Here is a 27516-nt window from a genome sequence, read left to right as displayed (position 1 = left end):
ATAGACACTTGGTGACATTAATGAATATATGTAAATTTTCAAGATAGGAAATGACATTTTGGTTATATTTTTGAGTCTCTCGTTCAGACATAAATACAGAATTATATACAAACGAGACAACATGACCTCTGACATTTATTTCCCAATAATTTACAGTTGTAATGGAATAGAGTAGGAATATGGAAGCTATCATATTGGTCGTGAGATAATATCGTTTATATAGCTGAGTGATAAGAATATAGGGACTGATTATGTTCTTATGTTACTCCTTTATGTGGGTGAAATTTTAAGTGAAAGCAAAAAAAGTCATATTTAACTATTGTAATAAAGGAAAGGAATGAGAATGTTACTATGAAGGCATATGAAATAGATTATTTCAGTCTCCTATCTCTGCTGGGTACAACACAAGTGGAGAGGAGAGCACTTAACTTCTGATACACATGCATAACATGCAGATCCTTTGTTTGAGACAGTGACTAACTCCTAGCTCAGTGAATGGAGAATAGTCTCATTGTATTGAGATCAAGTCAAAGCTGGAAGACAGGAGATATTTTCCCTGACTAAAGGAAGCCAAAAATGCAATCTTCACTATTTCATAACTTTTCTAATAATCCAGATGTGACATCACTGTTTGTAAAGCCCAACCCTTCCCAATCTGCAAGCTCACCTTCCAGGACGGAGCCCAGCCCATTTTCACCATATATAAACTGCTGCCGGGAGGCTCATCTCACAGATCTGCTCCTCTCAGCTCTACCCTCCAGCCTCTCACGCTTTCTTCAGCCTTCCCTCTTCAGGAATCATGTCTAGCAAATCCACCGTGAGGAGCCAAAGCGTCAGCCACCGTGGCTTCAGCACCAGCTCAGCCAGAGTCCCAGGGGTCTGCCGCTCTGGCTTCAGCAGTGTCTCTGTGTCCCGCTCCAGGGGCACGGGTGGCCTCGGTGGAGTGTGTGGAGGAGCTGGCTTTGGGAGCAGGAGCCTCTATAGCCTGGGCGGCTCCAAGAGGATCTCCATCGGAGGGGGCAGCTGTGCCATCAGTGGCGGATATGGTGGCCGAGTTGGAGGTGGCTTTGGCTATGGAGGTGGAGCTGCCAGTGGATTTGGTTTTGGTGCCGCAGCTGGTGGTGGCTTTGGGCTCGGTGGTGGAGCTGGTTTTGCTGGTGGCTATGGGGGCTCTGGCTTCCCTGTGTGCCCCCCTGGAGGCATCCAAGAGGTCACCATCAACCAGAACCTCCTCACTCCTCTGAACCTGCAAATCGACCCCACCATCCAGCGGGTGAGGACTGAGGAGCGGGAGCAGATCAAGACCCTCAACAACAAGTTCGCCTCCTTCATCGACAAGGTGAGCCAGGAAGACCTGCCTCCACTGGGCTGTCAGGCTCCCCAGACTAGACAATCAATGAATGTCCTACTGGGGGGAGGTTCAGGAGGGAGGGAGAAGGGGACTCAGAGGAGCTCTCCCCTGGGATGTCAGATGGCCTCCATGTTGACAACACGCAGAAGGTGATGGAAATCACTTGAAACCACTGGGTCTCTTAAATGTCCTTCAACCCAGCCAGGGAACAATACTCAACTTGTGTTATCCATGAAGCAAAATAAGGCAATGAGAGAATAGAATCGGTCAGCTTTACCTGCTGAATATTCTAAGAGACTAAATAATAATTCCAGTGGAAAACTGTTCTAGGGCTCTGGACATGAGGAAAAGGGTGAAAGAAAAGAAAAAGATTTCTGAATGAATTGAAAAAAAGGGTCAGAAATATTTAGATAAAGATAGAAATAAGAAAAAGATTTCTGGCTGAATTAGAAACAAAGTCTCACAAACATTTACATAAATATAGAAGTGCAAAATGTGTAGAACTAGAGCATGACCATTAGGGCATTTGTTATACAGGGCAATCATGCACTAAAGCAGAAGTTAATGGAATCCAGTAATTAACTAAATTGGATCAAATCACTAGTTTTTGCACATTTAACAGTCCTTTACCTGAGGTACAATTTAAATATAACTTTCCACTTTGTAACAGAGAAATACTATGTTTTTAAATGTCTGTTTAAGTATTTTGAGAGAGAGAGAGAGAGAGAGAGACTGGAAGAGAGAACAGGAGAGGGTTACAGGTAGAGAGACAGCACAGAGCCTGACAGGGGCTAGATCTCACAACACTGAGATGATGACCTGAGCCCAAATCAAAAATCAGAAGCTTAACTGAATGAGCCACCCAGGCACCCCAGAAATATTTTTAACTAGATGTGTGGTTGTGCTTTTCAATAAAAAGAGAAGAAATGTTGAGAGACACTGATAGGCCAAATAGCTTAGTTGGTGAGAAGATGTCACAGGTCGATGGAAGAACTTCACACTAAGACCAGTGAGGCTGGAACGAAATAGGGTTGGGGGTGCAACACTGTCAGCCTGACCCTCTGTACATGGTCTGTAATAGCCCAACCTGGGCGACTACCCAAAGTGCCTGGGCACCTGTCAGGTTACATCTCTTTCTCCCTGGCTTTCTGTGGCAAATAACAATCTTGTCTTCTTCCAGGTGCGATTCCTGGAACAACAGAACAAGGTCCTGGACACCAAGTGGACTCTGCTCCAGGAGCAGGGCACCAAGACCGTGAGGCAGAACCTGGAGCCCTTGTTTGAGCAGTACATCAACAACCTCAGGAGACAGCTGGACAGCATCCTGGGGGAGAGGGGCCGCCTGGACACAGAGCTCAGGGGCATGCAGGACATGGTGGAGGACTTCAAGAACAAGTGAGCACAAGGACAGAAAGGGCTCCATTCCCTGAAGTGCACACATCAAGACTATTGGGTGACTAGGTCAAGATGTGGGCTTGATTCCATAGCAAAACATGTTCATGGAAATGAAACTCACAATTGTTGCCGAAAACAACCCTCAAATAGCAAAAAGGCCATAGAGGTGCATGGGGAGAGAAAAAGATAAAAACAATTTAGGGACCCCCAAAATTCATTTTTGTGGCTCACTGGCAGGAAGCTCTTTTTGGGTATATCTCTCTTATGCAAAGTTGGGATTCCAGGACACTTTTTCTGTATCATCCTTGCCACTGGCTCAATTATGTCTTACCCTCTTCTGTGTCTAGATACGAAGATGAAATCAACAAGCGCACAGCAGCAGAGAATGAATTTGTGACTCTGAAGAAGGTGAGCTGCTGAAGATCAGGGGTTCATGTTCCTTCCTAGAAAGAAAGGACTCTTGGGCCCTGCACACATCCAAGAGGGGAGTAGATGGGGAGACTAAAAGGTGTTCAGACTGGGAAGGAAGGCTCAGCTGACTCCAAGGTGTTGGCTTGTTCCCCAGGATGTGGATGCTGCCTACATGAATAAGGTTGAATTGCAAGCCAAGGTAGATGCTCTCATGGATGAGATCAACTTCACCAGAGCCTTGTATGAAGCAGTAAGCATCCCCACTCCTCTTTTTTTGTTGTGATGGGGCTCTGCCAAGGGTGGAGGATCTTGGGGTGGGGTACGTCTGTAAGGCCAAGGGAAAGATGATCTGATGATCTTATGCTCTGCAGGAACTGGCTCAGATGCAAACCCACATCTCAGACACTTCCGTGGTCCTGTCCATGGACAACAACCGTAACCTGGACCTGGACAGCATCATCGCTGAAGTCAAAGCCCAATATGAGGAGATCGCTCAGAAGAGCCGGGCTGAGGCTGAGTCCTGGTACCAGAGCAAGGTGAGCCTTGAGTTGACAGGTGCCCAGGATTGCCTGTGTCCTCTTCCTAGACACCGGCAAGCCTACCCCCTTCGCTGGGAAAATCACCTCAAGGAAGCTGATGATTTCTCACAGGTGTGAACCCTGCACTCACAGAGCAGGCATTCACAGAATTTATGTGCTTTTTGAGTAAGTCAAAGAACCCCGCTGCAGGAGGCTAGCTACATAGATAGGGATCTAGTGATCCTTGCTTTTGTCTTCACCCTGAGTCGGCTCCCTTGGAAACATAATACAGAACATTGCTGGCCTCCAACTGAACTAGGCAGCCAGCAGTCCATTAAAAAGAGGGTCTGTGATCAGTGTACAGTATTCAGTGACCTTGCCCCGTCAACTTTCTCTAAAATGCCTTGGTGAGAAGTCACTAGCTCTGGGTGTGTTCAATGCCAGATTGAGAAGTCAGGTCACCGTTAGCATGTGAAAACTCACATGCACCACCTTCTCTCCCTCTGGACTCCAGTATGAAGAGCTGCAGGTCACCGCAGGTAGACACGGGGATGATCTGCGCAACACCAAGCAGGAGATTGCTGAGATCAACCGCATGATCCAGAGGCTGAGATCCGAGATCGACCATGTCAAGAAGCAGGTACGGTGAGGGCTTCTGGAGAAGACAAGCATCGCTTCCTCACTCAACCACCAGGCAGCCATCAGCCACCATTTGGGAAATGCTGGGAATTGGGGGAAGAGCAAAGAGAGGGGTGCATGTGGCTCCCACCCTCAGTGAGTTCCCACATATGAGGACAGATGAGTGCTAACCCTACAGAATGACACAACCGCATGACAAGAGCAATCCCAATTAGTCAGAGTGTAGAAAGATCATCCAGGGACTTTTGAAAGAGATTACTTAAGGAGAATGCTTGGTTTAGGAATACAAGAAACAAGTGGGGAAAGAAAAGGGGAGGCCCAAAGTGGGGGGGGGGCAAGATTGCTCTAAATCTGCTCAACATCGAATTGAAACAGAAGTTGAGCAGTGACCCAGGATGAAGATCGGTGTTGCCCAAGCATGTTAGAAGACCTTAGGACTGAGGAGGACAAGATCTCAATGGCCAGAAATGAAACTCGTAGCCTTAAGTGAAGATGTTGGTAATTTTGTATAAATTAGGGGGCATCCACATAAATCATGAGAAAAGGTTCTGGTCTGGTTTTGGAGACAGCACTCAAAACAAACTGAGTGGGTCCATTTCTTCCAACTATGCTGGTATTTGGTCCAGTATAGGGTCTCCCACCCAGCCCTCAGAGAAGATGTTTAAAAAAGGCATATATGTTCTCATGTGGCTCCCAGACTAGACAAGTTGTGCAGAGCAGACAAAGACTGGGAAAAAATGTGGTAGAAGTCCCTTACCATTGTATCTGGGCTCTGGAACTGTTCCTCACTAGAAATAAGTATGGCTATCTCCTGGAGAACTACATTACGAGTTCCTTCTGCCTATCTTCTTGCTCTAGTGTGCCAACCTGCAGTCCGCTATTGCTGATGCTGAACAGCGTGGGGAGATGGCCCTCAAGGATGCCAAGAACAAGCTGGCTGATCTGGAGGATGCTCTGCAGAAGGCCAAGCAGGACATGGCCCGGCTGCTGAAGGAGTACCAGGAGCTGATGAATGTCAAGCTAGCCCTGGACGTGGAGATTGCCACCTACAGGAAGCTGCTGGAGGGCGAGGAGTGCAGGTGAGTAACTCACACAAGCTCCTCAAACCTCTGAATACATGTCCATGATGTCTGGCCATGAGCACAAGTTGAAGGCATTCTACTTATGGCCACAATCATGACTCTCAGAGAATCTTAAAAGGCAGTTTGCTCATGGGTTATCCTCACATCGAGGCTTCCCACTCTGGTCCAGTGGTGGCTGTCTGAGGTCTCATGGTCCCTGTGTTTTCTCCCTTCCTAGGCTGAGTGGGGAAGGTGTTGGACAAGTCAACATCTGTAAGTACTTTGCTTGCCCCTCTCCCTTGCCCTTAGCCCATCTGACGAGACTCAGACTGGCAGAATGAGCTCACTGTGTCCTATGTGTCCTTGTCTCCCTCCCCTTCACAGCTGTGGTGCAGTCCACTGTCTCCGGAGGCTATGGCAGCGCCGGCGGCTATGGCAGTGCCAGCGGTGTGGGCAGTGGCTCAGGCCTGGGCGGAGGCAGCGGCTACTCCTATGGCAGCGGCCACAGCCTGGGAGCTGGCTTCAGTTCCAGCAGCGGCAGAGGCATTGGGGGTGGCTTCAGCTCCTCTGGGGGCAGCAGTTCCACCATCAAATACACCACCACCTCATCCTCCACTAGGAAGAGCTACAAGCACTAAGTCCTGCCATCAGCTCTTGGCCCCACGTTGTCCCATCTGCAACTGGATTGCCCTCTCTCCGGCTGCTTCTCCTCTCCCGTCTCTGGTTTCTTACTCTCCGACTCTGAGCAGAAACTGCTGAGTGCCTTCATTTCTCATCACTGCCTATACCTGCTCCACCTGAGCTGCCACTGCTCACCATCCAAAGGTCACTGCCTGGGTCCTACTCCAGGACACAGCAACTTCTTCTTGCTTCCACGGGCCCATGAATTCCCCATCTCTCGAGTAGTGAGGCCTTCCCTCACAGTGCTTGTGAAAGCATAAGTGATCAGCTCTATGACAAACAGGGTTTGTGTCCCTGTCATGTGTTCTTCTCCTTGCTCTCTTCCAATGCAATAAAGCAGATTTATAATATAATTCATGGTGGAGTAGTGACTTGCTTCATTACCTTTGGGTCCTGAGTGTTTTCATCAGACAAATGCCTTATCATGTGAAGAATACTCCCAATCCCCAGTACTTACTCCCATCCTCTAGACTGCTTCATCAAACCTCAGTCTCGCATCCTGATGCGCAGGATTCCTTGCCAGATTAGACTCCATGTAAATGCTTGTCAAGTGGAGTGTCAGGCATCTGGTCTACATCAAGGTAAAATGTTTGCACTGCCTGTATTTGGGAGTAGCATCTTAGCCTCTTTGACTTGGTCTGTAAGATTCTCTGCCACCTGCTCAAGCAGCCACTCATAATGCCCAGAGAAATATAGTACTGTCCAGTTAGAGCCAAAGAATAGCGACAAGAGAATAAGAGATTAGATTTTACTTGCAATTGCCTTCATGACCCAGAAACGTGCCTGACAATAGCAATTAATATGTGTATACTGCTGAACCGGAAGTATACTTCTAGAAATGTATCTTAAGAAACTAGTACAAATGCAGGAGGTTATATGTACACAGGTGTGAATTCCAATAATCTTCACAACACGAAAAACTTGAAAACACTAAATCTGAGTAAATTAAGGATCTACAAACTCAGGCACAAGTCTTAGATGCTGACCTTTTGAAGTCTGAAGACAAAACAAGAATGGAATCTCCCTATTCCTTACCTCCTAGACCTCTTAACAAAGGCTCAAAGAAGTCAAGTTCTGTGCTCCAATGAGATGATCTTGCATCCCCTCTAGCTGTGCCCTGGCCTGCTCTGGTTTCTAAGAATGGTTAAGGAAAAACTCAGGATACAGTGCAAGGATGGTCTGTTAACTTCCGCTTCCCAACCACCAGTCACCGTTTTCAGTCCCTGTTTTCCCCATGCCCCTAACCCCAACTCAGCACAAGGGAAATTCTCATGGATTGGCTAATTTATAAAGATGTTTCTGGATCCTACTATATCAGTACCCTGCTGTGTTCACTTGTAACCATTCCCACAAGGAACAGTGTCAGCCTTCCATTTTGGCACTAACTTACTACACAGAATTTATTTAATACCAGATATGTGATCCCAGATCATGGATATGAAGGGCACTAAAGTATCATCAAATTGAATCCTACAGTGTATAAAAAGAGTTCTACACCACTATCAATGAGATTTAATGCATATAAGCGAGGCTAATTCAACATTCAATATCAATCAATTTAATCCACGATTTCAAATGGCTAAAGAAGAAAAAATCATATGATTGTAATAGTTTATGCAGAAAAAAATTAAATAACATGATCCAATATCCATTCATGATTAAGTGAAAAACTCACCAAACAATGAATATAGGCAAATTCCTCATATTTGAAAATAATATATTTTTTTAATTTTTTATTTCAACGTTTATTTATTTTTGGGACAGAGAGAGACAGAGCATGAACGGGGGAGGGGCAGAGAGAGAGGGAGACACAGAGTCGGAAACAGGCTCCAGGCTCTGAGCCATCAGCCCAGAGCCCGACGCGAGGCTCGAACTCACGGACCGCGAGATCGTGACCTGGCTGAAGTCGGACGCTTAACCGACTGCGCCACCCAGGCGCCCCGAAAATAATATTTTTTAAAAAACATGTAGCTAACATCACACTTACTGATGAGAGACTGGACACTTCACTTCTTTTTGTTTATGTTTATTTATTTTTGTGTGTGTGTGAGAGAGAGAGTGAGCATGAGCAGAGGAGGGGCATAGAGAGAGGAAGACACATAATCCAAAGTAGATTCCAGGCTCTGAGCTGTCATCACAGAACCCGAAATGGGGCTCCAATCCACGAACCCTGAGATCATGACCTGAGCTGAAGTTAGACACTTCACCAACTGAGCCACTCAGGTGCCCCTGGACCCTTTAGTTCTGAGGTCAAGAATAAGATTAGCATGTGTTCTTCTCTCCACTTTCATTGAACAGTGTACTAGAAGTTCTAACTACACAATAAGATGAGAAAAAGCAATATAAGTTATACAAATTAGAAGTGAAGAATAAAGCTCTCTTTATTCTCAGATGACATGATAGTCTATGTAGAAAATCTGAAAACCTCCTCAGATAAACAAGCCAGTATAGCAAAGTTGTAGTACACAAGATTACTACTTAAAAAGTCATTTGCTTTTTTATTTTTGTTTTGTTTTGTTTGAATATAATTTATTGTCAAATTGATTGACATACAACACCCAGTGCTCATCCCAATAAGTGCCCTCCTCCATGCCCATCACTCATCTTCCCATCTCCCCCAAACCCCACACACCCTTGGTTTCTGTATTTAAGAGTCTCTTGTGGTTTGGCTCCTTACCTCTCTGTTTGTAACTAATTTTTTCCCTTTCCTTTCCCCCATGGTCTTCTGTTAAGTTTCCCAAGATCCACATATGAGTGAAAACATATGATATCTGTCCTTTTCTGACTGACTTATTTCACTCAGCTTAATACCTTCCAGTTCTACCCATGTTGCTGCAAATGGCATGATTTCATTCTTTCTCATTGCCAAGTAGTATTCCATTGTATATATAAACCACATCTTCTTTATCCATTCTTCAGTTGATGGACATTTAGACTCTTTCCATAATTTGGCTATTGTTGGAAGTGCTGCTATAAACATTGGGGTACACGCGCCCCCATGCATCAGCACTCCTGTATCCCTTGGGTAAATTCTTAGCAGTACTATTACTGGGTCATAGATCTATTTTTAATTTTTTGAGGAACCTCCACACTGTTTTCAAGAGCAGCTGCACCAGTTTGCATTCCCACCAAGAGTGCAAGTGTTTCCATTTCTCCACATCCTCGCCAGCATCTGTAGTTTCCTGATTTGTTCATTTTAGCCACTCTGACTGGTGTGAGGTGGCATCTCAGTGTGGCTTTGAATTGTATTTCCCTGATGATGAGTGACATTGAACATCTTTTCGTGTGTCTGTTGGCCATCTGGATGTCTTCTTTGGAAAAGTGTCTATTCTTGTTTTCTGCCCATTTCTTCACTGGATTATTTGTTTTTTGGGTGTTGAGTTTGGTAAGTTCTTTATAGATTTTTGGATGCTAGCCCTTTATCTGATATGTTATTTGTAAATATCTTTTCCCTGAATGTTGAAATTTTAAAAATTATCATTTATAAGTAGTACCAAAATATTAAATATACTTAAGCATCAATCTAATAAAATGTGAAGAGAACCTATCTGTGGAAAATTATAAAATATTGATATTTATGAAAGATACTGCATATTCATGAATTAGAAGATTTGATATTAAGATGTCAATTTTTCCAATTTTGCCTTATTGATTCAACACAGTCTCAACTGAAATTTTAGCAACCTGTTTTGTAGATTATCAACAAGTTGATTCCAAAGTTTATAGGGAAAGGCAAAAGACTTTTGCAAGGTTAACTAAGTGTACACAGAAGGACTTTAGTCCTGTTTGATACTGCAATGGTGTATTCATGAAACTCTGAATTTGTCAAATCTCACAGAATTTTGCAGCACAAGACTGAACCTTAATATGTGAAATTAAAAAGGAATAATTCTTAAGATTGAGGAATCCCAGGTTAGAAGGTAGAATTAAAAAAAAAAAAAACTACTGTATTACAAATGTATGAAACAACCTCACGGAAAGGAATGGGGATAAAAAAGGCTGACCGAAGTAACTTTGGAAATGAGTGGAATCTGTAAGACTAAAGGCAACAGAAACTGTACACAAACATTGTAGTTGATAAGGTTGATTCCCACAGAGGTATGGTGTAATACTTGGGATACCACTATACACATACACAGTGATTGGAAAATCAAGTAAATGGATGGCAGATGGTTGGAGCCTGGTTTCTCACTGTTGGTGCAAGTTTACATATAAGCAAAAGTTAAAAAGGTCCTTGTGATATTGAATTGGAACTGCAGACATCAACATGAGCTTATGGCTAGTGTAGGATAGATACAGATGGTTTTACATATGGTCACATTTAAAGATGTGTGTATACACAGGGAGGGGCTAGAATATATACATCGGTTTTTTGCTCTATCACCTAAGGGCACCTAGAAACAATGACACTCTAGGAGCAGTGAGCACATCTAGCACCCAGATCTTGGTTTCTAATACCGTGACCCAATATTAGTGTGATGGTTAATTTTATGTGTCAACTTGCCTAGGCCACAAGGTAGCCAGTATTTGGGCAAAAATTATTCTGTGTGTTTCTGTCAGGACTTCAGATGAGATTATCATTTACATTGGTCCTTTGTGTAGATTGCCCTCCATATTGTGGGTGGTCCCCACCCAATCCATTGAAGACCTGCAGAGAACAAAAGGCTGGCCCTTCCCTAAATAAGCAATTCTCTTGTTTTGATGGCCTTCGAAGTGGGACATTGGCACTTCCTGGCTCTGCAACAGCCTGGCTGCCCTCAGACTTGAACTGGAACACAGCTATGCAGATTTTGGACTTGCCAGCCTCCATAATCACACAAGCCAATGCCTTAAAATAAATTGTTTTTTGTATATATATACATGCATACAAAGGAAACATATATATAGTTATTTATTATAAATATTTATATTTATTATAAGGAATGTTTATGTATTAGAAGATTTATCATAAGTAATTGGCTCACCTGATTATATATCATATATATAAAACTATTTATTTATTATAGATTTATGATATATAATTATTATGTATTTATATGCTACTATATATTGTATATATTATAAATCCATGGATGTTTATATATATATAAATATATATATATGCATGTATATGTGCACATAAATATATTTTCTTGTCTCCTTGGTTCTTTTTCTTTGGAAAACCCCAAGTAATACAATTAGGAACGAAGAAGTCTTCCTGGAGAAATAACTGATTGTAGGACTGGGGTGGGAAATATACAAGATAACCCTACTGCATCATTCAGGGCCAAATTTAGGAAATAATCAAGAAGCTCACTGAAAGAGTTCCAGTGGCCAAACTGGAACAATTTGTGCCAGTAGGAAGGAAGGAAGGAAGGAAGGAAGGAAGGAAGGAAGGAAAGAGGGAGGGACAGAAGAAGGAAAGGAGGGAGGAAGGAAGGGAGGGAGACTGGGTTGTAATGCAAAATATAAAACAAATATTCATGAGCCCATACTGAGATGAATCAATGATTAGATTTATTAGTGAAGGAAGATAGACTACTCTTATGCAGAAAAATTCCCAATTATTTTCCTACATGGTCCACCCTCAAGCAGGTAGTGAATAACTCCTCCCCTCCCAAGTGGAGACTGGGCATAATAACTTTGTTCCAAAGAGTATGGAGGAGGAAATGGGTGGAGGAAGATGGCGGCGTAGGAGGACGCTGGGCTCACCGCATCCTGCTGATTGCTTAGATTCCACCCACATCTGCCTAATTTACCCAGAAAACCACCAGAAGACTAGCAGAATGCACTCTCCAGAGCAAGCATAGAGGAGAGGCCCATGGAAGAGGGTAGGAAGGGTGGAGAGGCAGTGTGTGCTACACGGACTGGGGGGAGGGAGCCAGGGTGGTGGAGGGGCAGCCAGCCCAACTGGCAAGGCAGAGCCCCCAAGTCTGGCTTGCAAAAGCGGAGGGGCCAGACGGAGTGTGTTCTGACAGCCAGTGGGACTTAACATCTGGAATGTTGTAAGTCAACAGCTCTTCTCGGAGAGCAGGAGGGCTAAAGGACAACGGGAAGGAGACTTGTTGAGCCCCGGAGGACAGAGCTCAGCTTGGCGGGGAACAAAGGCGCTGGGAAGTGCCATCTCCCTTGCCCATTCCCCAGCCAAAATCCCAAAGGGAACCAGTTCCCGTCACGAACTTGCTTGCACCGGGCAAACACCCAATGCTGTGCTTCTGTGGATACATCCCTCCGACGGGTCTGACTCCTTCCGGGTGCCACAGGGCCCCTCCCAAAGCGCACCACCAAAGGCAAAGTGAGCTGAGCCTGCCCCTCCTGCCCCTGTGCATCTCGTGGTTCCACCCGGCTAATACTCCAGATCCCATTGAAGCAGCGCCACAAGCCTGGCAGTGTGCAAGTAGACCAGACAGAGGCCACACCACTCCACAGTGAGTCCTGCCCCTGGGAGAGGGGAAGATAAGGTACACACCAGTCTGGCTGTGGCCCCAGCGGTGGGCTGGGGGCAGACATCAGGTCTGACTGCGGCCCCGCCCACCAACGCAAGTTACTCCAGACAGCACAGGCGAAGAGCCCTGCAGTTCCCCCACCACTCCAGGGACTATCCAAAATGACAAAATGGAAGAATTCTCCTCAAAAGAAACTCCAGGAAGTAGCGACAGCTAATGAACTGATCAAAAATGGTTTAAGCAATATAGCAGAAAGTGAATTTAAAATATTAGTCATAAAATTAATCGCTGGGCTTGAAAAAAGTATAGAGGGCAGCAGAGAATCTATTACTACAGAGATCAAGGGACTAAGAAACAGCCAGGAGGAGCTAAAAAATGCTATAAATGAGCTGCAAAATAAAATGGAGGCGACCACAGCTTGGATTGAAGAGGCAGAGGAGAGAATAGGTGAATTAGAAGATAAAATTATGGAAAAAGAAGAAGCTGAGAAAAAGAGAGATAAAAAAATCCAGGAGTATGAGGGGAGACTTAGAGAACTAAGTGACATAATTAAACGAAATAATATATGCATAATTGGGATTGCAGAGGAGGAAGAGAGAGGGAAAGGTGCTGAAGGTGTACTTGAAGAAATCATAGCTGAGAACTTCCCTGAACTGGGGAAGGAAAAAGGCATTGAAATCCAAGAGGCACAGAGAACTCCCTTCAGACATAACTTGAATCGATCTTCTGCATGACATATCATAGTGAAACTAGCAAAATACAAGGATAAAGAGAGAATTCTGAAAGCAGCTAGGGATAAACGTGCTCTAACATATAAAGGGAGAATGACAAGACTAGTGATGGATCTCTCTACTGAAACTTGGCAGGCCAGGAAGGAATGGCAGGAAATCTTCAATGTGATGAACAGAAAAAAAAATGCAGCCTAGAATCCTTTATCCAGCAAGTCTGTCATCTAGAATAGAAGGAGAGATAAAGGTCTTCCCAAACAAACAAAAACTGAAGGAATTCATCACCACTAAACCAGCCCTACAAGAGATCTAAGGGGATCCTGTGAGACAAAGTACCAGAGACATCACTACAAGCATGAAACCTACTGATATCACAATGACTCTAAACCCATATCTTTCTATAACACTGAATGTAAATGGACTAAATGCTCCAATCAAAAGACACAGGTTATCAGAATGGATTAAAAAAACAAGACCCATCTATTTGCTGTCTACAAGAGATTCATTTTAGACCTGAGGACACCTTCAGATTGAAAGTGAGGGGATGGAGAACCATCTATCATGATACTGGAAGTCAAAAGAAAGCTGGAGTAGCCATACTTATATCAGACAAACTAGACGTTAAATTAAAGGCTGTAACAAGAGATGAAGAAGGGCATTATATAATAATTACAGGGTCTATCCATCAGGAAGAGCTAACAATTATAAATGTCTATGCGCCAAATATAGGAGCCCACAAATATATAAAACAATTACTCACAAACATAAGCAACCTTATTGATAAGAATGTGGTCATTGCAGGGGGCTTTAATACTCCACTTACAATATTGGATAGATCATCTAGACACTTGGTCAATAAAGAAACAAGGGCCCCGAATGATACACTAGATCAGATGGACTTGACAGATATATTTAGAATTCTGCATCCCAAAACAACAGAATATACTTTCTTCTCAAGTGCACATGGAACATCTCCAAGATAGGCCACATACTGGGTCACAAAACAGCCCTTCATAAGTATACAAGAATTGAGATCATACCATGCATACTTTCAGACCACAATGTGATGAAGCTTGAAATCAACCACAGGAAAACATCTGGAAAACCTCCAAAAGCATGGAGGTTAAAGAACACCCTACTAAAGAATGAATGGGTCAACCAGGCAATTAGAGAAGAAATTAAAAAATATATGGAAACAAATGAAAATGAAAATACAACAATCCAAACGCTTTGGGATGCAGCAAAGGCAGTCCTGAGAGGAAAATACATTGCAATCCAGGCCTATCTCAAGAAACAAGAAAAATCCCAAATACAAACTTTAAGAGTGCACCTAAAGGAAATAGAAGCAGAACAACAAAGACACCCCAAACCCAGCAGAAGAAGAGAAATAATAAAGATCAGAGCAGAAGTAAACAATATAGAATCTAAAAAAACTGTAGAGCATATCAATGAAACCAAGAGTTGGTTTTTTGAAAAAATAGACAAAATTGATAAACCTCTATCCAGCCTTCTCAAAAAGAAAAGGGAGATGACCCAAATAGATAAAATCATGAATGAAAATGAATTATTACAACCAATCCCTCAGAAATACAAGCAATTACCAGGGAATACTATCAAAAATTATATGCCAACAAACTGGACAACCTAGAAGAAATGGACAAATTCCTAAACACCCACACACTTCCAAAACTCAAAGAGGAAGAAATAGAAAGCTTGAATAGACCCATAACCAGCAAAGAAATTGAATCAGTTATCAAAAATCTCCCAACAAATAAGAGTCCAGGACCAGATGGCTTCCCAGGGGAATTCTACCAGACATTTAAAGCAGAGATAATACCTATCCTTCTCAAGCTATTCCAAAAAATAGAAAGGGAAGGAAAACTTCCAGACTCATTCTATGAAGCCAGCATTACTTTGATTCCCAAACCAGACAGAGACCCAGTAAAAAAAAGAGAACTACAGGCCAATATCCCTGATGAATATGGACGCAAAAATTCTCAATAAGATACTAGCAAATCAAATTCAACAACATATAAAAGAATAATTCACCGTGATCAAGTGGGATTCATTCCTGGGCTGCAGGGCTGGTTCAACATTCGCAAATCAATCAATATGATACATCCATCACATTAATAAAAGAAAAGATGAGAACCATATGATCCTTTCAATCAATGCAGAAAAAGCATTCGACAAAATTCAGCATCCTTTCTTAATAAAAACCCTTGAGAAAGTCAGGATAGAAGGAACATACTTAAACATCATAAAAGCCATTTATGAAAAGCCCACAGCTAATATCATCCTCAATGGGGAAAAACTGAGAGCTTTCTCCCTGAGATCAGGAACAGGACAGGGATGTCCACAGCTGTTGTTTAACATAGTGTTGGAAGTTCTAGCATCAGCAATTAGACAACAAAAGGAAATCAAAGGCATCACAATTGGCAAAGATAAAGTTAAGCTTTCACTTTTTGCAGATGACATGATATTATACATGGAAAACCCGATACACTCCACCAAAAGTCTGCTAGAACTGATACATGAATTCAGCAAAGTCGTAGGATACAAAATCAATGTACAGAAATCAATTGCATTCTTATACACTAATAATGAAGCAACAGAAAGACAAATAAAGAAACTGATCCCATTCACAATTGCACCAAGAAGCATAAAATACCTAGGAATAAACCTAACCAAAGATGTAAAAGATCTGTATGCTGAAAACTATAGAAAGCTTATGAAGGAAATTGAAGAAGATATAAAGAAGTGGAAAAACATTCCATGCTCATGGATTGGAAGAATAAATATTGTTAAAATGTCAATACTACCCAAAGCTATCTACACATTCAATGCAATCCCAATCAAAATTGCACCAGCATTCTTCTCAAATCTAGAACAAGCAATCCTAAAATTTGTATGGAACCACAAAAGGCCCCGAATAGCCAAAGTAATTTTGAAGAACACCAGAGCAGGAGGTATCACAATCCCAGACTTTAGCCTCTACTACAAAGCTGTAATCATCAAGATAGCATGGTATTGGCACAAAAACAGACACATAGACCAATGGAATAGAATAGAAACCCCAGAACTAGACCCACAAAAGTATGGCCAACTAATCTTTCACAAAACAGGAAAGAATATCCAATGGAAAAAAGACAGTCTCTTTAACAAATGATGCTGGGAGAACCGGACAGCAACATGCAGAAGGATGAAACTAGATCACTTTCTTACACCATTCACAAAAACAAACCCAAAATGGATACAGGACATCTCTTTAGGGGAAAAACCTCTCTGACCTCAGCCGCAGCAATTTCTTACTTGACACATCCCCAAAGGCAAGGGAATTAAAAGCAAAAATGAACTATTGGAACCTCATGAAGATAAAAAGCTTCTGCACATCAAAGGAAACAATCAACAAAACTAAAAGGCAACCAACGGAATGGGAAAAGATATTTGCAAATGACATATCAGACAAAGGGCTAGTATCCAAAATCTATAAAGAGCTCACCAAACTCCACACCCGAAAAACAAATAATCCAGTGAAGAAATGGGCAGAAAACATGAATAGACACTTCTCTAAAGAAGACATCCGGATGGCCAACAGGCACATGAAAAGATGCTCAACGTCGCTCCTCATCAGGGAAATACAAATCAAAACCACACTCAGATATCACCTCACGCCAGTCAGAGTGGCTAAAATTAACAAATCAGGAGACTATAGATGCTGGAGAGGATGTGGAGAAACGGGAACCCTCTTGCACTGCTGGTGGGAATGCAAACTGGTGCAGCCGCTCTGGAAAACAGTGTGGAGTTTCCTCAAAGAATTAAAAATAGACCTACCCTATGACCCAGCAGTAGCACTGCTAGGAATTTACCCAAGGGATACAGGAGTACTGATGCATAAGGGCACTTGTACCCCAATGTTTCTAGCAGCACTCTCAACAATAGCTAAATCATGGAAAGAACCTAAATGTTCATGAACTGACAAATTGATAAAGAAATTGTCGTTTATATACACAATGGAATACTACGTGAAATGAGAAAGAAATATGGCCTTTTGTAGCAACGTGGATGAAACTGGAGAGTGTTATGCTAAGTGAAATAAGTCATACAGAGAAGGACAGATTCCATACGTTTTCACTCCTATGTGGATCCTGAGAAACTTAACAGAATACCATGGGGGAGGGGAAGGGAAAAAATGGTTAGAGAGGGAGGGAGCCAAAACATAAGAGACTCCTAAAAACTGAGAACAAACTGAGGGTTTATGGGGGGTGGGAGGGAGGGGTGGGCGGGTGGGTGATGGGTATTGAGGAAGGCACCTGTTGGGATGAGCACTGGGTGTTGTATGGAAACCAATTTGACAATAAATTTCATATTTAAAAAAACCAAAGAGTATGGAGGAAAAAGGGTAAAAGAATAACTTTATAATAACTTTCCAAAAATCTGACAAACACTCCCTCAGCCAGGTGATCAAGGTTAACAACAATAGTAATAAGACACATCAAAGCATGTACCCTTGATACGATGTGATGAGAATGGAATGTTACCTCTGTGGTCTTCCTCTCAAAATCCTGTAACTCAGTCTTATCTTGAGAAATCATCAGACAAGGCCGAAATCTGAAATTCTGGAAAATATCAGTCCACTGCTCTTGAAATTTTCAAGGTCATCAAAACAAGGAAAACCTGACAACCAGTCTCAGGAAACAAGAGTTAAGGAGACATAATGACTAAACGTAATGTAGTATCCTGGATGAGAGCCTCGAACAGGAAAAAAAAAAAAAAAAGAACATTGGTAAAAGCTAAAGAAATCCAAATAAACACAACTATTACTAGTATATTCATATTGGTTCCTTCATTGTGCCAGATGTACCATACTAACATGAGGTATTAATAAGAAAAAAATTGTGTGAGGTCTACAGGACCTCTCTCTACTACTTTTAGAAACTATTTGTAAATCTAAAACTGTTCTGAAATGAAAAGTTTATGACAAAAACTGCTTAAGGTGTGGGGCTCAAAGTGACAGCTATATTTTTAACTAATACCAAATTTGTAAACAAAATTATACAACTAAGGTAGAGAAAGAGAAAGACAGAGAGAAATAAATGAAGGACATATGCTAAAACAATATTGGTTATTTCAAGTTGTATTTGTTTTAATTTGTGCACCTTCTCAAAAATTATCCCAAAACAAGAAGAACAAGAAACATAAAACTAAACTCCACCTTCAACCACCAACATGAATCTATCTAAAATCCATTAAAAAAAAAAAAGGGAGCACCTGGGTGGCTTAGTCTGTTGAGCATCTGATTAATGCTCAGGTCATGATATGGTTTGTGAGTTTGAGCCCCACATGGGTCTTGCTGCAGCCCAGAGCCCACTTTGGATCCCTTGTCCCCTTCTCCCTCTGCCCCGCCTCTTGCACCCTCTCAAAATATATAAACCTTAAAAGAAATAGAAGAATATTCTCACAGACATAGAAAAATGCAAGACAGTTGTTAAGAAACTCAGAGAGATGATGCCCACAGCTGCAGATCTCAGGGAAGAACACTCAACACCAACAAATCCAAACCAAACAACTCAATAACCACGAAGGAACACCAAACAAAGCCAACACAGGTTTTCCTACGTGCCAGACACTGTTGACTCACTGCACTGCTGCTAAGTCCCTGTAAAGGACACTTCATCAGGTGCACATCCAAGAATCCCTTGTTTGCAACAATCAGAACTGGGTGTGTGGGCTGGAGGCAGGACCCCATTTGTCGTGAAGTTTCACAAAACTGTGAAGGCTGGGCTGAATGAGGAATCAGTCCAAGCTTATTGGCAGCATTTTGTTGGTGAAGCAAAGAAAGCAGAGACGAAATTGTGAGCCACTCTGTGGTGACCTTTGTTGGCTTGTCAGAATTAAAGCTTAGAGGAATTATTCACACAGCCCTGTGTCATAATGAGAAATCCTATTAGCCTGGATATGGCCCTGGCCCCCCTCCCAGAATACCTCCTGCAAATGGCAGGGCCAGAAAGGGCTTGCTTCATTCACAGATGAGCACTGGTCAGAAAGGAACCATTCCAGGGCGCCTGGGTGGCTCAGTTGGTTAAGCGTCCAACGTCAGCTCAGGTCATGATCTCACGGTTCATGGGTTCCAGCCCCGTGTTGGGCTCTGTGCTGACAGCTCAGAGCCTGGAGCCTTCTTTGGATTCTCTGCTTCAGATTCTGTGTCTCCCCCTCTCTCTCTGCTCCTCCCCTGCTTCTTCTTCTTCTCTCTCTCTTCTCTCTCAAAAATAAACACTCATTAAAAAACAAAGGCAGAGATAAAGGAAGCATTCCAGGATCACAACAGGCACCTTCCATTAAATAACACAGGGACAAACAAGAGGCATGTGAAAAACACTCAACAGAAAAAAATTCCAATAGTATATTTCCCAGAATTCGATGAAATAGACACCATGATAAAATCAGAGAACAAATGGGGCAATTGAATGAGATAATAAAGGAGAAAATGAACTGGAGGAGCTCAGAAAAAGAGCCAAGAAACAAGACAAAACCACACTAGAAATGAAGGCCATGCTGAAAGCAGACAGGGAGGTGAAGGCATTGCTGAGTGGGCTGTAATGGACATGGAAAGGGAGGTAGACAGAGGGAAAGAAGAGCTTGCAGGTATTAAACAGCCATCACTGAGCGTTAAAGGAGGATGAGGAGTAAACACATAAGAAATACAACACAGGCGTAACTGAAAAGAGGATATAAAGGTGTATATTATACAAACATGGATATGCATAAAATATATACTTTTTAACAATATGGGCACCCTCTGTACATATACACTCGCCCCAATATCTCTCTCCATCTCTTTCTTCTCTCTCTCTCTCTGTCTCTGTCTCTGTCTCTCTCTCTCTCTCTCTCTCTCACACACACACACACACCCACACACACCACATACCCCAGGAAAAACACAGAAACACCCAAATGAGGATACTACAAAGATACACAGGAACTGAGAACACTGCTTGAATCCATATATAAGAATTGGCTGCTTGGGGAATGACCTTGAATGTATATTTTATTCCTTGAACGTCTTCAACATTCTCCTTCAACGTCTAAACATTGAAGAAAGTGTGTAAGTAACAATATTCAATATATGAGTAGGCAGTCTATACATCTACATCTGGAATGTTTAAACAGATAGCCCATTAAGTTTCTAGCTTTACCTATCACTTTACAGGATACACAAAGGACACAGTAAGATGTTCAATGAGGCACCATGAACATGCAACTAGAAAAATCCAAGGAATGAAACACTGCACCTGCCAAAGAACCCAGTCTCTTTAACAAATAAATTGTATGGAAAAAAATGAAGAAGGATATACTGACTTAAATGATTTAGAAGATATTATCTAAAAGACATTTCACACACAAATAACAGATATAGAGCATATTTGGATCCTGATTCTGACAACTAAAATAAAAAAATAAATAACACCAAGAGGTATATTGAAGACTGAATACATACCTGTTGATATTAATGAATATATACATTTTTAAAATATGAAAATGGTACTTTGGTTATATTTTTAAGTGTCTCTCATTCGGACATAAATACAGAATTACATACAAACGAGACAACATGATCTCTGACATTTGTTTTCCAATAATTTACAGTCACCAAGGAATAGGGTAGGAATATGGAAGCTGTCATACTGGTTTTGAGATAATGACTTTTATAAAGCTGAGTAATAAGAATATAGGGACCGATTATGTTGTTATGTTACTCCTTTATGTGGGTGAAATTTTACATAAGAGCAAAAGAAAACTCATATTTAACTTCTGTAATAATGAAAAATAATGAGAATGTTACTATGAAGGCATATGAAATAGATTATTTCAGTCTCCTATCTCTGCTGGGTACAACACAGGTGGAGAGGAGTGCACTTAATTTCTCATACACGAGCATAACATGCAGAACTTTGAGACAGTAACTACTCCTACCTCAGTGAATTGAGAATAGTCACATTATACTGAGATCAAGTCAAAGCTGGAAGACTGGAGATATTTTCCCTGACTAAAGGAAACCAAAAATGAAATTTTCATTATTTCATAACTTTTCTAATAATCCAGATGTGACATTACTGTTTGTAAATGCCCAACCCTTCCCAATCTACAAGCTCACCTTCCAGGATGGAGCCCAGCCCATTTTCACCATATATAAACTGCTGCCGGGAGGCTCATCTCACAGATCTGCTCCTCTCAGCTCTACCCTCCAGCCTCTCACGCTTTCTTCAGCCTTCCCTCTTCAGGAATCATGTCTAGCAAATCCACCGTGAGGAGCCAAAACGTCAGCCACCGTGGCTTCAGCACCAGCTCAGCCAGAGTCCCAGGGGTCTGCCGCTCTGGCTTCAGCAGTGTCTCTGTGTCCCGCTCCAGGGGCACGGGTGGCCTCGGTGGAGTGTGTGGAGGAGCTGGCTTTGGGAGCAGGAGCCTCTATAGCCTGGGCGGCTCCAAGAGGATCTCCATCGGAGGGGGCAGCTGTGCCATCAGTGGCGGATATGGTGGCCGAGTTGGAGGTGGCTTTGGCTATGGAGGTGGAGCTGCCAGTGGATTTGGTTTTGGTGCCGCAGCTGGTGGTGGCTTTGGGCTCGGTGGTGGAGCTGGTTTTGCTGGTGGCTATGGGGGCTCTGGCTTCCCTGTGTGCCCCCCTGGAGGCATCCAAGAGGTCACCATCAACCAGAACCTCCTCACTCCTCTGAACCTGCAAATCGACCCCACCATCCAGCGGGTGAGGACTGAGGAGCGGGAGCAGATCAAGACCCTCAACAACAAGTTCGCCTCCTTCATCGACAAGGTGAGCCAGGAAGACCTGCCTCCACTGGGCTGTCAGGCTCCCCAGACTAGACAATCAATGAATGTCCTACTGGGGGGAGGTTCAGGAGGGAGGGAGAAGGGGACTCAGAGGAGCTCTCCCCTGGGATGTCAGATGGCCTCCATGTTGACAACACGCAGAAGGTGATGGAAATCACTTGAAACCACTGGGTCTCTTAAATGTCCTTCAACCCAGCCAGGGAACAATACTCAACTTGTGTTATCCATGAAGCAAAATAAGGCAATGAGAGAATAGAATCGGTCAGCTTTACCTGCTGAATATTCTAAGAGATTAAATAATAATTCCAGTGGAAAACTGTTCTAGGGCTCTGGACATGAGGAAAAGGGTGAAAGAATAGAAAAGAAAAGAAGAAAGAAAAGAAAAGAAAAGAAAAGAAAAGAAAAGAAAAGAAAAGAAAAGAAAAGAAAAGAAAAGAAAAGAAAAGAAAAGAAAAAAAGGATATCTGGCTGGATTAGAAAAAAAAGACTTAGAAATGTTTATATATCATAGAAATACTAAATGTATAGAACTAGAGCATGACCATTAGGGCATTTGTTGTATAGGAAAATCATGCACTAAAGCAGAAGTTAATGGAATCCAATCATTAACTGAATTGGATTAAATCATTAGTTTCTGCACATTTAACAATCCCTTAACTGAGGTACAATTAAAAAAAAAATAACTTGGTGCATTGGATTAGGAAAATAATATTTTTAATGTTTGTTTATTTATTTATTCATTCATTCATTCATTTATTCATTTTGAGATAGAGAGAGAGAGCAGGAGAGGGGCAGATCAAGAGGCAGAGAGCCTAGAGCCCAACAGAAGGCTCAATCTAAAAACAGGGGGGTCATGACCTGAGCCAAAATCAAGAGTCAGACACGTAACTGACTGAGCCATACAGCCACCTGGAGAAATACTATTTTTAACTAGATGTATGGTTGTGCTTTTCAATAGAAAGAGAAGAAATGTTGAAAGTCACTGATGCGCTATATAGCTTAGTCAGTGAGAAGACATCATAGGTCTCTGGAAGAATTTCACACTAGGACTGCTAGCGTGGGAAGGAAATAGGTTTGGGGGTGCAACACTGTCAGCCTGACCCTCTGTACATGCTCCATAATAACCCACCTGGGTGACTACCCAGACATGCTTGGGCACCTGACAAGTAACATCTCTTTCACCTTTGCTCTCTCTGGCAAATAATCATCTTGTCTCTTCCAGGTGCGGTTCCTGGAGCAGAAGAACAAGGTCCTGGACACCAAGTGGACTCTGCTCCAGGAGCAGGGCACCAATACTGTGAGGCAGAATCTGGAGCCCTGGTTTGAGCAGTATATCAACAAGCTCAGGAGACACCTGGAGAGCTTAGAGGGGGAGAGCGTCCAACTGAACTCAGAGCTCAGGGACATGCAGGATATGGTGGAGGACTTCAAGAACAAGTGAGTTCAAGGAGAGAAAGGAGTTCAGTTCCCCAAAGTCTTCAAGATTATTGGGTGACCAGGTCAAGATGTGGGCCTGATTCCATAGCAAAACACATCCATGGAAATGAAAATCACAATTATTACCTAAAACAAACCCAAAAGACAAAGGGCCATGGAGGTGGAGAGGGAGAGAAAACAATTTAGGAACCACAAAAAGTCATTTTTGTGGCTCACTGACAGGAAGCTCATTTTGGGTATATCTCTTTTATGGAAAGTTGGGATTCCAGGATACTTTTTCTGTATCATCCTTGCCACTGGCTCAATTATGTCTTACTCCGTTCTGTGTCTAGATACGAAGATGAAATCAACAAGCGCACAGCAGCAGAGAATTAATTTGTGACTCTGAAGAAGGTGAGCTGCTGAAGATCAGGGGTTCATGTTCCTTTCTAGAAAGAAAGGACTCTTGGGCCCTGCACACATCCAAGAGGGGAGTAGATGGGGAAACTAAAAGGTGTTCAGACTGGGAAGGAAGGCTCAGCTGACTCCAAGGTGTTGGCTTGTTCCCCAGGATGTGGATGCTGCCTACATTAATAATTATGATCTCCAAGCCAACGTGGAGGCTCTGAAAGAGGAGATCAACTTCACCAGAGCCTTGTATGAAGCAGTAAGCATCTCCGCTCCTCTTTTATTTGTTGTGATGGGGCTCTGCCAAGGGTGGAGGATCCTGGAGTGGGGTACATCTGTAAGGCCAAGGGAAAGATGATCTGATGATCTTATGCTCTGCAGGAACTGGCTCAGATGCAAACCCACATCTCAGACACTTCCGTGGTCCTGTCCATGGACAACAACCGTAACCTGGACCTGGACAGCATCATCGCTGAAGTCAAAGCCCAATATGAGGAGATCGCTCAGAAGAGCCGGGCAGAAGCTGAGTCCTGGTACCAGAGCAAGGTGAGCCTTGAGTTGACAGATGCCCAGGATTGCCTGTGTCCTCTTCCTAAACACCAGCAAGGCTACACCTTTCACTGGGAAAGTCTACTGCAAGGATGCTGATGATTTCTCGCAGGATATGTAACCTGCTCTCATAGAGTAGGCATTGACAGAATTTATGTCTAAGTTCAATTAAGTCAAAGAACCCAAGTGCAGGAAGGTAGCTACATAGATAAGGATCTAGTGATTCTTGCTTTTGTCTTCACTCTGATGCTGGCTCACTCAGAAACATAATATAGAACATTGCTGGTCTTCAACTGAACTAGGCAGCCAGCATTCCATTAAAAAGAGGGTCTGTGATCAGTGTACAGTATTCAGTGACTTTGCCACATCAACTTTCTCTAAAATGCCTTGGTGAGAAGTCACTAGCTCTAGGTGTGTTAAATGCCTGGTTGAGAACTCAAGTCATGAAAGCCCATATGCACCACCTTCTCTCCCTCTGGACTCCAGTATGAGGAGCTGCAGGCCACCGCAGGCAGACTGATGAATGATCTGCGCAACTCCAAGCAAGAGATTACTGAGATCAACCGCATGATCCAGAGGCTGAGATCTGAGATCGACCGTGTCAAGAAGCAGGTATGGTAGGGGCTTCTGGAGAAGATAAGCATCGCTTCCTCACTCAACCACCAGGCAGCCATCAGCCACGATTTGGGAAATGCTGGGAATTGGGGGAAGAGCAAAGAGAGGGGTCCATGCGGCTCCCACCCTCAATGAATTCCCACATGTTAGGACAGATGGGTGCCAACCCTACAGATGATACAATCACATGACAGGAACAATTTCAATTAGACTGTAAAAAGATTGTCCAGGGACTTTGGAAAGAGATTACTTAAGGAGAATGATTGGTTTAGGAGTACAAGAAACAAGTGGGGAAAGAAAAGGGGAGTTCCAGAGTGGGACAAGACTGTTCCAAATCTGTTCAACATTCGATTGAAATAGAGTGTTGAGCAATGACCCAGGATGAAGATCCATTTCCCAAGCATTTTAGAAGCCCTTAGAAGTAAGGAAGACAAGATCTCAGCAGCTAGCAATGAAACTCATACCTTAGATGTGGATGTTGGCGATTTTGTGTAAGTTAATGGGGCATCACCATGAGATAATCAGAAAAGGTGCTGGTTTAGCTTTGGAGACAGCACTCAAAACAAATGAATGGGTCCATTTCTTCCAAGTATGCTGGTATTTGGTCCAACAAAAGGTCTCCCACCCACCCCTCATGCAGGGTGGTTTAAAAACGGCACAGGTGTTCTCAAGTGGCTTCCCGTCTGGGTAAGTTGTGCAGAACAGAAAAAGACTGGAAAACATGTGGTAGAAGTCCCTTTCTATGGTATCTGGTATCTGGAACTGTTCCTCACTAGAAATAAGTATGGCTACTCTCCTGGACAACTACATTACGAGTTCCTTCCGCCTATCTTCTTGCTCTAGTGTGCCAACCTGCAGTCCGCTATTGCTGATGCTGAACAGCGTGGGGAGATGGCCCTCAAGGATGCCAAGAACAAGCTGGCTGATCTGGAGGATGCTCTGCAGAAGGCCAAGCAGGACATCGCCCAGCTGCTGAAGGAGTACCAGGAGCAGATTAATGGCAAACTGGCCCTGGACTTGGAGATTGCCACCTACAGGAAGCTACTGGAGGGTGAGGAGTCCAGGTGGGTAACTCACACAAGCTCCTCAAACCTCTGAATACATGTCCATGATGTCTGGCCATGAGCACAAGTTGAAGGCATTCTACTTATGGCCACAATCATGACTCTCAGAGAATCTTAAAAGGCAGTTTGCTCATGGGTTATCCTCACATCGAGGCTTCCCACTCTGGTCCAGTGGTGGCTGTCTGAGGTCTCACGGTCCCTGTGTCTTCTCCCTTCCTAGGCTGAGTGGGGAAGGTGTTGGACAAGTCAACATCTGTAAGTACTTTGCTTGCCCCTCTCCCTTGCCCTTAGCCCATCTGACGAGACTCAGACTGGCAGAATGAGCTCACTGTGTCCTATGTGTCCTTGTCTCCCTCCCCTTCACAGCTGTGGTGCAGTCCACTGTCTCCGGAGGCTATGGCAGCGCTGGCAGCTATGGCAGTGCCAGCGGTGTGGGCAGTGGCTCAGGCCTGGGCGGAGGCAGCGGCTACTCCTATGGCAGCGGCCACAGCCTGGGAGCTGGCTTCAGTTCCAGCAGCGGCAGAGGCATTGGGGGTGGCTTCAGCTCCTCTGGGGGCAGCAGTTCCACCATCAAATACACCACCACCTCATCCTCCACTAGGAAGAGCTACAAGCACTAAGTCCTGCCATCAGCTCTTGGCCCCACGTTGTCCCATCTGCAACTGGATTGCCCTCTCTCAGGCTGCTTCTCCTCTCCCGTCTCTGGTTTCTTACTCTCTGATTCTGAGCAGAACCTGCTGAGTGCCTTCATTTCTCATCATTGCCTATACCTGGTCCACCTAAGTTTCCATTGCTCAGCATAGAAATTCAACCTCTGATTTATACCTTAATACAACCACAACTGGGGCCTCACTTTGTTACCAAAACATTACTCTTGCCTCTTTGTTCCGTTAGTAGGCTGAGCATTAGTAGGATATTACCTGTGCCCGTTTTCATTACAGAAACCTGCCTGGGTCCTACTCCTGAACAGTGCACTTTCTCCTTGTTTCCATGCACCCATGAATTCTCCCATATTCTCTGTTTTGGGCACCTCCTCTCTTGTAGTGGTTGTGAAAGCACAAGTGAGTAGTTCTACAGTGCAGATATCTGTATCCCTCTGACATTCCCTCTGCTCCTTGCTCTCTTCTAATTGCTAAATAAAACAAATTTATTGTATAAGTTATCATTTTGTTGTCTTGATTTGTCATCAGTTGTTCTTGAGCTCTTTCAGTGGACAAATGTATATTCATGTATTAAAGATTTTCTCAAAACTGGTGGCGCCTGGGTAGCTCCTTCAGTTGAGCATCCCACTCTTGATTTCAGCTCAGGTCATGATCTCACAGTTCATGAGATTGAGCCCTGTGTCAGCCTCTAAAGTGACAGCGTGGAGCCTTTTGGGGATTCTCTATCTCCTCTCTCTCTGTTCCTTCCC

General features: G+C 43.3%; 2 protein-coding genes across 2 annotated transcripts; both read left to right on the top strand.

Moving 5' to 3' along the window:
- Positions 1-726: 726 nt before the first annotated feature.
- Positions 727-6409, top strand: LOC101100486 (keratin, type II cytoskeletal 6A). Its single transcript, XM_011279741.4, has 9 exons — positions 727-1339; positions 2532-2746; positions 3094-3154; positions 3312-3407; positions 3529-3693; positions 4190-4315; positions 5173-5393; positions 5614-5648; positions 5760-6409. Exons 1-9 carry the CDS (start codon positions 800-802, stop codon positions 6011-6013), a joined length of 1713 nt encoding a protein of 570 aa, XP_011278043.3. The 5' UTR covers positions 727-799; the 3' UTR covers positions 6014-6409.
- A 15034-nt stretch (positions 6410-21443) lies between these two features.
- LOC105260741 (keratin, type II cytoskeletal 6A) lies at positions 21444-27267 on the top strand. The gene is given in 9 exon segments (XM_045061842.1): positions 21444-22036; positions 23276-23490; positions 23823-23883; positions 24041-24136; positions 24259-24423; positions 24913-25038; positions 25885-26105; positions 26326-26360; positions 26472-27267. Coding segments are annotated over 9 exon segments (1713 nt in total). The 5' UTR covers positions 21444-21496; the 3' UTR covers positions 26726-27267.
- Positions 27268-27516: the final 249 nt, after the last annotated feature.

This window comes from Felis catus, chromosome B4 (genome assembly GCF_018350175.1).
Source record: "Felis catus isolate Fca126 chromosome B4, F.catus_Fca126_mat1.0, whole genome shotgun sequence".
NCBI classification, from domain to species: domain Eukaryota; kingdom Metazoa; phylum Chordata; class Mammalia; order Carnivora; family Felidae; genus Felis; species Felis catus.
The sequence above is the reverse complement of the archived record's forward strand: the minus strand, read 5'-3'. Positions and strand labels throughout refer to the sequence as shown.

Coding starts and splice junctions, on each gene's coding strand:
- LOC101100486 (XM_011279741.4), top strand. CDS start 800: ATGTCTAGCAAATCCACCGTGAGGAGCCAAAGCGTCAGCCACCGTGGC. Junction 3,155..3,311: donor AATTTGTGACTCTGAAGAAG/GTGAGCTGCTGA, acceptor CTTGTTCCCCAG/GATGTGGATGCTGCCTACAT. Junction 3,408..3,528: donor CCAGAGCCTTGTATGAAGCA/GTAAGCATCCCC, acceptor TATGCTCTGCAG/GAACTGGCTCAGATGCAAAC.